At 48.1% G+C, this 12992-nt stretch overlaps 1 protein-coding gene across 2 annotated transcripts; it reads right to left on the minus strand.

The window, feature by feature from the left end:
* Positions 1 to 1383: 1383 nt before the first annotated feature.
* Positions 1384 to 11976, minus strand: LOC134018582 (voltage-dependent L-type calcium channel subunit beta-3-like). 2 transcript variants are annotated; one of them, XM_062458643.1, is made up of 14 exons: positions 11914 to 11976; positions 8323 to 8442; positions 7770 to 7892; positions 7512 to 7627; positions 7258 to 7310; positions 6600 to 6619; positions 6218 to 6298; positions 4888 to 4946; positions 4664 to 4764; positions 4178 to 4329; positions 3987 to 4082; positions 3573 to 3743; positions 3115 to 3165; positions 1384 to 2485 (listed from the first exon to the last, which is right to left on the minus strand). In XM_062458643.1, the coding sequence occupies exons 1-13, from the start codon at positions 11950 to 11952 to the stop codon at positions 3136 to 3138; spliced, it is 1161 nt and encodes a 386-aa protein (XP_062314627.1). In that variant the 5' UTR covers positions 11953 to 11976; the 3' UTR covers positions 1384 to 2485; positions 3115 to 3135. The 2 variants fall into 2 exon arrangements, with proteins under 2 accessions (XP_062314627.1, XP_062314626.1); XM_062458642.1 differs by having other exon boundaries at positions 7506 to 7627.
* Positions 11977 to 12992: the final 1016 nt, after the last annotated feature.

Genomic DNA, 12992 nt, shown 5'->3' on the forward strand with positions numbered 1-12992 from the left:
CTAAGGATTGTCCATGTATGCATTAAGTAAAATAGTCCCAACTCATATGTGCTGCATATGAAGAAGAGAGAGAGAAAATACACATTTGTAAGGAAACACATGCGGTCTGAGGCTTCAACACTTCCTGTCTGGTAGAACCTCTTTCAGAACTTCTGTCAGTGTTTGTCGATTTTATTTAGCTATTTTTTTTTAGCTTGATACTACTAAGGAAGAGCAGAGCATTACATATACAGTATATACAAAGACATCATAATAATACATGGGATTATTACACAATATAAAAAATAAAAAATAAACATTTCGGATATTAACTGAAATATGGTGTGACCATAGACCTGAAAAGCCTTTCTAATGGCAGAGAAAATAAAATGTATGTCATGCACACATACTTTGAATGATTAAGTGTGACGTAGTGGTTGAATTCATGTATAGTTTCACACAGTGTGGAATTACACCAGATAATGATTTGCATTGCTGACACAGTCACTAGTTTGTGTGTGTGTGTGTGTGTGGCAGGGAAGGGGGGCTCACTCACTGTCATGCAGTGGTCTTTGACATATCAGGAATATTTAAAACAGGCTGAATAATTTCAAGCTATTGGAAATCAATTTTTCTAATGTTTGCATAACACTGTCTACAAATGACGAACATATAAGGCTGATCTACATTGAAGATGGAAGGTCATATGGTCTATTTACTTATATTATTGTACTCCTACTTCTATCAGTTCCATTTCTTCTATGCATGATAAAGCAGGTTCTAATAAGAAAAGATATAACCTGATACTGTATGTAATGCACAGATATCACCACTAGATGTCACTCTCCCCCCGATAAGAACTGTGTCCGCAAGAAGTGCGGTACATTGAATCACTTATTCCAAGTTTGTTGGTATATGGTCACCTGACTTTGTTGGACCTTCATAGACATAACAATAGTGGAAGTAAGGGCTTAACAGTTATATCATGGAATGTATACATGACTAGAGACAGGAGGCTGTTAAGTAATGTAAGGCATGCAACAAATACATTCTCGATTATGTGGATTTTGTTTTTGGAGTGTGTGTGTGTTTGTGTGTGTGGAGCATGCTTTTCTACCCTGTCTATTCAGTTCATACACCACCGAGTCTCTCTCACACTGTCAGATAATCAGGGCTAACGAACGATTATTAAAGTATCTGTAAGGAAGATAATTGCTTGGGTCAACATTTGGAGTTTTTTAATTGCATGTGTGAGATGTGCAAGTTAACTGTATCTCGAGTGAAAAACAGGAACCTAAACAGACACTTCCTGGGTTTCTAGCCACTCCATTTGGTGCATTTCAACTTTGTGCTGTTAAGGGTTGTGCTGTCACTACACTGCCATCTTGTCTGTGGCATTTGGAGTGCTTGCTGATACATTCAAGGACATGATTACAATAACTAACAAAGCAAGTTTGTGCTTTCATGCATGTTTGAGTCTTCAGAAGATGGATCAAATCGAGCTTGTTAGATAACTACTGTGCAAAAATACAACAAAAACATGTTTAGGGACAAAAACAAATAAACTCCCCAAAACATTGAGCAAGCAATCAAAACAACAAGCTGTAGAAGAGGAGAAGACCATAGTGTTCCTCTGGGGTCTGGACACCCATATAAATCGTGCTGACCACTCTGCTACCTCCCAGTGGACCATTCGGCAAACGTTTGGTTGCTTGTAGGATCTGATCTCACAGAGAATTGCGGTGAAGGAAGACTTGGTACCAATACTTAAGGACGTGTGTTATTTTCTTTCCGCTTTCAATTTTGGGACCAGGAAATGATGGGCAGGAAGCTACACATTTGTATTCTGATTTGAGAGTTTTTTGTTGTTGTTGTTTGGGTGGCAAAGGCTGCCGCGCTACAGTCAAAGCTTTGTGAAACGCTGGGTTTCTGGCAGGGTGGGGCGGGTCTCACCGTAGTGCTGGAACAGTCCATCTGTGGTCAGGGGGGGCCAGCCCTTAACGGACACACATGGAATGGTGCAACAGTATTGGTCAGAGTTAGGGGGGTGGGGGGGTCTTGGTACTGACAGAGGAGGTGGGGGACGATGGTGGTAAGAGGGGGCCGGCTGGTGGTCGCTAAGCTGGCTGAGTTCTAACCAGTAGGCGCGCTGCAGCAGGAAGCAGCCCTGAGATGTGGTATGGAGGGGGAGCAGGGACTGCTGGCAGGGTAAGACGGGCTGGGGGCTTCTTTACTGGTGATGGTGGATCTTTGCTCTTTTCAGCCGTCTTTGTCCTCCAACTCAACCGCATTCTGTTCCCTCCACCCCCCGTCTGTCTGTCTCCCAGGCTGTGGGTGTTCTCTCCCTCTCTCCCCCCCTTCGCCCCTCGGCTTCCTGGGGAACAGACAGGTCGTGACCTGTGGAGATGGTGGCAAGGCCCACTGAGGGCCGAGTGACCTCTGGTGACCCCTGTTGACCCATGGTCCTCTGTGCACTGACCCCCGGCCAATAGCAAGGGCGCTGATCCTGCAGGGAGAAGGGAGGGGGATGGGGGACATGTTTTAAGGTAACACCAGTGAAAGTGGTGAGAGAAGGGGGAGGACAGGGATTAGGGTCAGATTGTCAAGAGATGCAACTGTCCATTCACAATGCTTTGTGGGTGTTTCACAGCCAGACCTGTCCTCTGCTACCTATAGGTAATAATTTGGCGGTAGTCCACGAGCAATCCCAATCTAGGTGCAGTGTTTACAGAATTAGCTACCCATAATGCACTGCCGCCTATCACTGTTTGTTAACTTGCAATTTTGCTCACAGAACCTTACGGTTCAATACCTTGGGGACAGGCATAGCTCAGTGGAAGTGCATTTGACCTGCACAATAAAATTCCCTCCTGCACACTGCTTTTGATAACATTGGATAACCACACAAAGACTGATCACTTTTGAAAGGGATTCTATAGCGTAGTCCCATTCACCTTGCTATTTCCAATTATTACAGCGAAATGAAAACACAGTAGGCCTACACTTGACAATTCGAGTCCAGTCAGTGGATATTTTTAGAACCATTATTTTATTAATTTGTGTCAAAGTAAGTATGAGCCACTTGGGAAAGAAAAGAAAAAGGAGCAAAAAACAACAACTTGAAAGCAAACTCACCCAGGTGTGTGGCAGCAGGGATCACTCTATGAGTTCCTGAGTCTCAGAGAACTGTCAGTGCATAAACAAAACTCAAATGAGTCTCAGAGAACTGTCAGTGCATAAACAAAACTCAAATGAGTCTCAGAGAACTGTCAGGGCATAAACAAAACTCAAATGAGTCTCAGAGAACTGTCAGTGCATAAACAACACTCAAATGAGTCTCAGAGAACTGTCAATGCATAAACAAAACTCAAATGAGTCTCAGAGAACTGTCAGGGCATAAACAAAACTCAAATGAGTCTCAGAGTACTGTCAGTGCCTAAACAAAACTCAAATGAGTCTCAGAGAACTGTCAATGCATAAACAAAACTCAAATGAGTCTCAGAGAACTGTCAGTGCATAAACAAAACTCAAATGAGTCGCAGCTCCTGATCACTACGGAGCTGTGGACCATTACTATCTGAATTAGCACTCACCTGCTGACTGGAGTTTGCAGAGGGCGGTGTGACCACGCTTTGGTCCAATAAGGGGTTGAGGGGGGCGGAGCCGGGCAGGTGAGTGGCGCGCCAGTATATATCTAGATATTCAGCCAGGTGTTCACACGCATCCTCAAGCTGGTTCTCATCTAGAATGACATCGAACATCTCCTGGCGGAGAGGAGAGCAGGCACACGGTCAGAACAAATGACAACAAATTGCACAAGTTACATGAAAATAACTAAATACATACAAATGTTGACGATAACCATTCACCAAAGTACAACACACGGAGTGACCATAACAACAAGGAGCAGATTGTTCAACATTCATGTACTCGATATGAAGCAGTGGGTCCTGACATCAATGCCCTTAAATGGTCAGTGTTTCTACCACTGTAAGGATGGTACATACTGGGGGACACTGGGCCAGTTTGTCTCCAGCCATCATCTGGACGTTCAGGTGCTTGCTTTGAGACTTCCCTCGAGATTTGACGAGCCTGTGAAGAACCTGTGTGTGTGAGAGAGAGAGACAAAGAGCCATTGAGATAATGAGGAAAGACATCAGCATCCTCTGTATGTGTGTGTGTGTGTCTGCGCACTCACTTTTGGCGAGGACACCTTCACGTAGACGATGATGGGGGCCAGGGAGGTCTTGAGGAGCTGGGCAGGGTGGTTGATCGTGTCTGCGTCCAGCACTACCAGCTGGAGGGTCTTAGCCAGCTCAAAGATCCTCTCGATCTCACTCTGGACCTCAGCTAGGAATGAGGGGAGAGAGAGGGAGGAGATAGAGGAGAGAGAGAGAGAGAGAGAGAGAGAGAGGGAGAGAGAGAGAGAGAGAGAGAGAGAGAGAGAGAGAGGGGGGAGAGAGAGAGAGAGAGAGAGAGAGAGGAAAGAGAGAGAGAGAGAGAGAGAGAGAGAGAGAGAGAGAGAGAGAGAGAGAGAGAGAGAGAGAGAGAGAGAGAGAGAGAGAGAGAAAGAGACAGGGCGATGAATAATTTAGAAGAACCGTAGTACCTAATTCATATTGGACGACTGGACTGACAGGATGGTTTCCTAAACGTCCTCTCTGAAGAAGCTCACGCAGCTCACCCAGGCTGGAGCGCGTGTTGGACCTCTCCATGATGGCTTTCTTGTTCAGCAGCGACCGTTTGGCCAGGGACAGGTCGGCCGTGACCCGTGTGATGGAGATCCTACAGAGAGGGCATTCACCAGCGCGCTTAATCAGAAGACCCGCGAGGTGAACGGATGGTGTCAGAGTCAAAGCATGCTGAGGGCCCCTCGAAGTCGCCATGACTGGCGGCTCCCGTACTCACCTCCCATCAAACCTGTGCTTGAGGAAGTCAAACAGGGCTTTCTGCATCATGTCTGTCACCTAGGATAGGAGATGGAAACCATGTTAAACTGACCTCACAAGTCTCCCTCTCTCCACCCGCTCCTTTTCTCTTCACCCTCGGTCCCTCCCTCGCAAGCCTGTCGAAAATCACACTATTGTTGCTACGTCAAACAGAAAAGAGCTACGCTGCTTCCTATCTTGAGGTTCTAAAGTGCCATCTGAGGCCTGTTCTTTACAGTATTCTGGGCACGTATTTAGTGTATATACAATGTATATTTACACTATCTAGGTAGGGTGAGTTCTTCTCCACAGAGGGCATGAGTTGATATAACTGGAAATGGCAGCGTGTCTTAAATAGAGATGAGCACTGCAGAGGATGACGTAGAAAGAGAAACCTTGAGTGTGTGCATGTGTGCATGTGTAAGAGGCATTCTATTTTCAAGCAAACCTGAAAAATGGATGTGTTGTGAAATAATAATAATGATAAAACCAGCAGTGCAGCTGCCGTCCCACTCTCCGAGAGAGAGAGAGAGAGAGAGAGAGAGAGAGAGAGAGAGAGAGAGAGAGAGAGAGAGAGAGAGAGAGAGAGAGAGAGAGAAAGAGAGGGATAGAAAGGGATTGAGAGAGAGATGGAGGGACAGGGAGAGGAAGAAAGAGTGAAATGTTAAAGGACAATACAAAAAACTGAGAAAGAAAAAGAAGAAAAATGTAAAAGAATGATAATAATAACCGTAATGAAAAAATGATCCAAAATGAGAGAAAAATAGGAAACGAGAGAGAGAGAGAGAGAGAGAGAGAGAGAGAGAGAGAGAATAAGCGAAAGAGGTGGCAGGGAGAGGCACGGCTGACGTACACCACTGGAGCATCCCCAAAGCACATCAGCAGAGCGATGCATAAATATTTCACACACACAAAACAAGCGGCTTGGCACACAGCCTCCTCACTCACAGAGGAGGAGAGAGGGAGGTAGAGAAGAGAGAAAATGGTGAACAGAGAAAGATACAGAGAGATTTCATTTAATTACAAGCCTCATAAGTCAGTCCGCAGGTTGGTTTATCAAGCTAATGCTAGCCTATTTCAGTCCATCTTATATAACATATTCTATTATTATTCTATGGGATATTGTACCGGGAAAGTATACAAAAATAGATATCAAATTCCATCTTCCATCTGAGCAACCAATCTCTGTGTGTGTGTGTAATACGATCTGCCAAAGGCTTTGAGTTTTGGATTGTTTTGCCTGTGTGCTAATGGTGTAATGAATGTGTGTGTGTTGGGGGGGAGGTCTCCCTGTCGACGGCCCCTCTCACCTCGTAGCCTTTCAGGGAGGGGCCCACCAGCACCACGGGCCGCATGGAAGGAACCACATCATAGGGCGGCAAGTGCTCCACCTGCAAAGACGGAAAGAACAACATGCAGACCGTCACACGGACGCAGCGACAGAGCAGCAGCACACACATACTTGCAAGAACACACCCCGACCGCGCCCCACGCACACACACACACACACACGTCATGTGCACCCCGCGCCAGGTCTGGGAGGCTAGCCTCCCACCAGAGTGATGCAATGAGAGGATAACTCTGTGTGCTTCTGAGGCTCGTGTTTGAGGAGAGAATGCTAGTTATTCTCTCTGTGTCCATGCCTGTCTTTGGTCCACATGCAGACCCGAGAAGCTGCAAACACACACTTACCTGTTTCTGCTTCTGTTTGGCTTTCAAAAACAAGAGAAGATATGCTTTAGCGAGAGATGGCGGCTAAGGCTAATGAAACGGTAAAGGATGGGTTTATAAAGATTTACTAAGTCACTGACATCATATTGAGACGCTTCACTTTTATTGTGAGCATGCTGTCTGACACCGTAGATGGGGTACAATCTTGTGGTGGTACATGTAGACTGTTGGTACATTCTGTTAGTAGTAGTTACTTCTCACCATGATGGTGTAGAAAAAGGCCTGAGGTGACCATTCAGGATCAACTCCTGGGTAACTGATAACCGATCCAGTCCAACATTAGCTCCCCTTATTACCTGACTAACGGCATCCCAGACAAATACATTTAAATTTAGTCATTTATCAGATGCTCTTATCCAGAGCGACTTACAGTAAGTACAGGGACATTCCCCCCGAGGCAAGTAGGGTGAAGTGCCTTGCCCAAGGACACAACATCATTTTGCACAGCCAGGTATCGAACCGGTAACCTTCAGATTACAAGCCCGACTCCCTAACCGCTCAGCCACCTGACTCCCTGATACCAAAGACTGAATCCTATTGGTCGACAGGACCAGGGATTGGCCGCCCCTTGAGCCAGACACAGGACAGATGGCTCTTAGCCACGCCCCCTGCTATTCACCTGAAGATGGTTGTGTGGATCTCCTGCCCCCGGACGAGGCGTTCCTAGCCTTCCTGCGGGACGCCATGACATGACAACAACAACAAAGAGATGAGAAGAGACAACTATCTTAAGCTGCTGTGAGTACATTGACACACCTTTACCATTAGGAGGGAGGGAGGTGGGGGTGGGGGGTGGTGGCGGAAAGGGAGGGTCAAGAAGTGAGGGACCCTCAATTAGAAACGGAGGGCGAGGGCGTGAGAGTGAACTCTGACGTCTGTTTCTGCTCCTGCTTGATTCTCATGGCCTCCAGTTTCACAGGGCTGGGGATGAAGGTGATGTCTGCTCCCTCCTTCACCAGCCGTCCAATCCACCAGTCATTGCTGAATTTCTACATGGGAGAGAGAACCAAAGCGCTCGCTGCAGCTAATAACCCACGGCCAAATAGTGAATCACTGCTCTAAGGGCTTTCGTACATAACTTAAGGGAAATAGCTTTGAAGAAGTTTGCAAGAGGAGTAAAACGTAGCTCACCTCCTTTATGTGTAGAAAGTCTTTGGTTTCAAAGTTGATGGCAGCACCTTGGACGGGACAATCCTCATCGAGCGCCCCACAGTAACTCACGTTGGTCTTCACCGCAAAAGCTACCGGTTTGGACTGCGCAGAAACGCCGGCAAATTTGATCAAATGAATCTATACGAATTTTGGATTCATTTCAAATGTTCTACATTTCTAGCCTTTTGGTCAGTGCTGATTACAGGGTGTGATTTTTTATTCAGTGACTGCATATTTAAAGATACATAGGTAAATACTACTCCAACACTATCTTAAACAAAGTTTAAAAATACATGAAAGGTTACAATCAGCTGGTCCTCAGGGCCCACCGTCCTGTATGTTTTAGATGCTCCCCCTCTCCAGCACACCTTCGTACGTTACCACGCTTCTACAGAGCTTGATCGGGACCCATTCATTTGAATTAGGAGCAGGGAAAACTCTACGACACACAGGACAGTGGGCCCTGAGGACCAGGGTTGAAGACTACAGGCCTAGAGGACACGGGACTGACTCTGACAATGTGCCAGCTGACCTTGGCCCTCTCCAGCTGCAGCTGAGCCTGGCGCTCGGCTTCACGCCGAGACGCCTCCTGGTCTTCCTCCAGGGACAGGTCGGAATCCGAAGGTCTACTCGTGTAGGAATCGGCTGAACCCTGGACAGAGGAGAGGAGAGGAGGAGAAAGAAGGGAGGGAGAGGGGGATATGGCGACGGGGGGGAATGGTGCAACGGGAGAGAGAGAAGGCGAGGGAAGAGGAGACATCAGCACAGACGGCACCCACAGAGAAACTGAAGATAGACTGGGCCCCCAACAAAAGAACATTGCCGTCTTCTCGGGAAAAATGCGAGCCCACGTCAAGTCCACAAAACTCCCACAGATTGCAAATCCCCTCCATGTTTTGATCCTCCAACCTCCTCCTGGTGCCACATCAATTACTGCAGCGTTGTGGGTCCCGGCTGCTATTATGCTGAATAACCAGTGAGCTGACTACATGGCCTGGCCCATGGTGCAGCTGACTTAGGATTGGTGCTTCCTTTTGCTTTCCAAAGCAGCCCTCCCAGAGGAGCCTGTGCGTGAGCACTGCAACAACATACCAAGTACCAGCTAGCTAGTGAACGCACCTCAGCTCCTGTGCTGAGCCCAAGAAACCCCCAAAGGTCAGCTCGCGAGGTATTCTGTCGGGGTTTGCAGCAGATGCTCTAAATGTACTTTACACGCAACACAGAGCCCGACTCTGTCAGCGGTGCCTGTTCTGTGCCTTTGTCGTCATTAATCACAGCCATAACTTTGCGTGCAGCCCGCCCCAACACTGTTGCCAAAGGTATCGAAATCTACAGTTCGGCATGACGAGAATTGATGAGCATGAGCAGCGCGTCACTCTTTCCTCACCTTATCGTACTTGCTGGACAGTGTTAGTCCCACACACGTGTCCACACACACACCCACACACACATACGCTGTCGATGTGCCCTGAACCCCTTCATGCACTCACCAGTCCCCCTGGTCGTCTCTCTCCGTCCCTGCTGGGTGCAGGCAGGGCTTCCTGGGAAGGAAGGACACCTCGCACACCAGACGGATACACCCACACAGGACTGCCAAATATAGCTCAATAACAACAGCAGCCCTCCCCTCTCCACTCCCTCTCCTTTCTTCCTCCCTTTCCTTTTTTCACCTGGCTCCCGTATCCACCCCCCCCCCCCCTTTCCTTAATCCCATAAATGTTACATTTTCTTTGCGCCATGATTCCTGTTGAGCTGCCTGACTGCACCGTTTGGGCGTGTGTGTGCATGTGTGTACGTGTGTGTGTGTGTGTGTGTGCGTGTGTATCATTTAAATATCAAAGAGCGCCAGAGGGGAGCTAGCATCTGATGATAACACCACAGGAAGAGACAAAGCATAATTAGCTAGACGCTGGTCCTCTTACTGTCGACCATGGAAATATAATGTCGATGACTGTGTTGAAAATCCTAACATAGGGGTCCAGTGAAAGATGGCGCGTTTTTAGCCGATGCTAAATAGGTAGACTGGCTAAGCTACAGGATCAAGGATGATTGCACACACAACACAGATATAGCATGGATTTGAGAAACACAAACTTTACGGTGAGAATCCTAGACTAGTAACAATATTCCATATTTCAGGCAGAGAATCCCTATGTATATTTGTTGCCTTTTATCCCCTTTGAAGTTTTATTGCCTGAACACCTGTCTCATGATGTCACATGAGAAACTGTGGTACAGGGTTTTTTTCTTCTAATAGTGTGTCTGTGTGTGGTGATGAGACGAACAACGCCTTGCTGTCACCTATCCATGTTCCACAGACTCCTAAGAGCTCAACTGCCACAAAGACACAGCTGTGACCAGCATGTCTTGTTCCAACCAGAAGAGCTCTGTCTTAGTGTCACCTGATATCTTCCCTGCCTGCTTCACAGTCAGATTCTGATACTTGGTGTGTGGGTGGAGGGGGGGGGGGTGACAATGACTGAAGCCCAGATCCTCTTGTAGAAAGCTTATCACTCTCTCTGCACCGCAACTTAGCCCTCACTTGTCAGTGTATGTGGGTGAGCATTCACATTTGAGAAGGCTTCGCCTTCTGAGTGGTTGAAGTGAAAAGACAAAACAGGCATCTGGGATCAGACACGTTGGCAGTGTGATGCTGTGACTGTGAGAGAGACAAAAAGGATTCAGCTGGAGATCGATTCAAGTGTGGCAGAAATACTTACAGTAGCCTGACAACACCATCTGTGAGATGTGGCTGCAAGATCATGTGGAAGGATGAGTGTTCAAGAGCTCGGAGCGAAAAAGGAAATAGAAAGACAACGGGACGAAGACAACAGTCACAGAGAAATTCACCGGAACTCGTAGAACTTAAAGATAACCTGAAGTACTCCAACCTCTGACCACAAAACACATCCAGGAAATGACCTCACACTTAGACCCTCTAGCATCCCGGAAGTGACCCTACACTGCGACCCTCTAGCCCGGGTGAGGACGAACGTTTTGCTGGTACATTATTGAACATTCCTGCTGTGACCTTTTTATAAAAGAAAGAAGGGCACCTTTGTTTTTTCACTGAGAAAACAAGATGAGCAGAAAACCTTTTTGTGTCACACTATTTCACCAAGGTGAATGTCTCACCAGTAGAGGGCAGTAGACACATGTTGCAGCTGGTGGATCTCTCTTGCTGAACGGAGTCTTAGATAATAATAACAGTTTTCACCAATAACACTGGGAACTGGTGGCCTCATTTAATTTCCGCTGTAACGAATACACCCTCCTTTTGTTGACTCACATGCTCAGCATTGCAATCGGAGAGAGATCATTGACAGAATTAGCTTGTAGTGCATATTTTGGAGGTCACAAAATGCAAAACGTCAACTATTTTGCAACGACTGAGTAAGCTCCCTAGCTTTAATGCCACAGAAATGTACCTGAATTCAACACTATTCAATTCTTGAATAAAGCCTTTCCATTTCTATCAGTCCAAACCTTTTGATTTGAGAAGCACAGAACTGAGTCCTGACATTACTGTATCTTTATATGGTTACAGCATGACATTAGAAGAAAAAGGAAAGAAGAAGAGATGGATGAAGGTTTAAACTAAAGACGCCTTGTGCTGGTGCTAATCAACAGATGTACCTCCAACAAGCTGCTGAGAAGCCTGCTGAGGTCCACAGAGGTGAGACAGAGAGACAGAATGTCCTGTGTCCGAGGACGGGAGGAGGGTGGTTGTGGTGGGGGGGGGGGGGGGAGAGGGGGGGTGATGCTGACAGTGAGTGAACAAGAATAGACTTCTGCTGAGGCAGTGAGAGAGTACAGGGTACAGGAGGAAACAGCCAGGTAGAAGAGAGAATGAGAGAGAGGTGGAGGAGAGAGAGCGAGAGGGAGAGAGAGAAGGCACTGGAGGGGAGAGGTGTCAACAGATAGGACAGGGAGAGAGAGAGCCGAGGAGCGCAAAGAGAGAGAGATAGAGAGAGAGGAAGAGAAATAGTTAGGGAGAGAGACGGTGGCTCAAAGCAGAAGGGGTAGCGAAGACAGACAGAGAAATCGATGGAGAGACAGACACACAGTCATAGAGAGAGGGAGAAATCACGGAGAGAGACCGGCCACGCAAACACAACAGTACCTTGTTAGCGATGAGTCCTGTAGCGCTCGAGTCGGACATGCTTCCACAACTGGCAGCTCCCCCCCCCCCATCACATGGAGAGAGCCCTCCCTCAGCCCGCCACCGCGCTCACAGACAGGCAGGAGGGGAGACAGAGAGAGAGAGAGAGAGAGATAGAGAGAATGAGAGAGAGAGAGAGAGAGAGAGAGAGAGAGAGAGAGAGAGAGAGAGAGAGAGAGAGAGAGAGAGAGAGAGAGAGAGAGAGAGAGAGAGAGGAGGCACGCTCGGCCTAAGTGCTCCACGCTGACGTTAGCGCGTCGCTTCCGACAAGCCACTTCCTATACAAAATTGATGCCCTGACTGCAGCAGCGGCTTCTCAACACACCCTCCTACTGGGGTGGGTCCGCTCCCCCGCTCCGAGCAGAGCCCTCTTCCCGTCATGCAAGACCTCCTTTTACTCTGGCTGCCGTCTCTATCCATCCTTCCATCCAGCTCCCTCTCTCCTCCCCTCCCCTCCCCCCCCCCCTCTTCCCCCTCGTCTCCAGTTACACAAGAGTCTGCCTAGCCACTCTCTTTCCAAGAGAGACCTCCGCTCTCCTCCCCGGGTGAACGCCGGATCTCCGTTTCCTCCAAGGGAGACGCCACTCTCTTCTGCTCCACATAGCCTTCTCCTTTCATGTGGAACGTCCACGCTCTCGCTTCCAGAGCCTCCTGCCTCACAAAGCAACAATTGAGCGCCATGATCACGAACAATCCGCTTAAGACCCTGCATCCCCCCCACCTCTCCCCAACCCCTCGCCCACACACAGGCCCCCCCCCCCCAACCCCCCCTTCCCCACTCCGCAAGACGCCCCGCAGCAGGTTCATGTTGGTGTGTTTACAGATGCAGAAACGCTGAAGCACAGCTTCTATGAAGTGGTTTGTGAAGCAGGGTGGTCGAGGAACACAACAACACCAGCCAACCCAGAGCTGAGAGCGGCCCGGACGGATCTCGGCCAAATCGTTGCTGCGGTTCAGAGTCCATACTTGGCAAAGGGCTGAGTTAGCAGGTCTGACGTCTCCTTCACTCTTGTCGAATCCAGAGCACCAACGAGAGACTG

Source organism: Osmerus eperlanus, chromosome 4 (genome assembly GCF_963692335.1).
Source record: "Osmerus eperlanus chromosome 4, fOsmEpe2.1, whole genome shotgun sequence".
Classification (NCBI taxonomy): Eukaryota; Metazoa; Chordata; class Actinopteri; order Osmeriformes; family Osmeridae; genus Osmerus; species Osmerus eperlanus.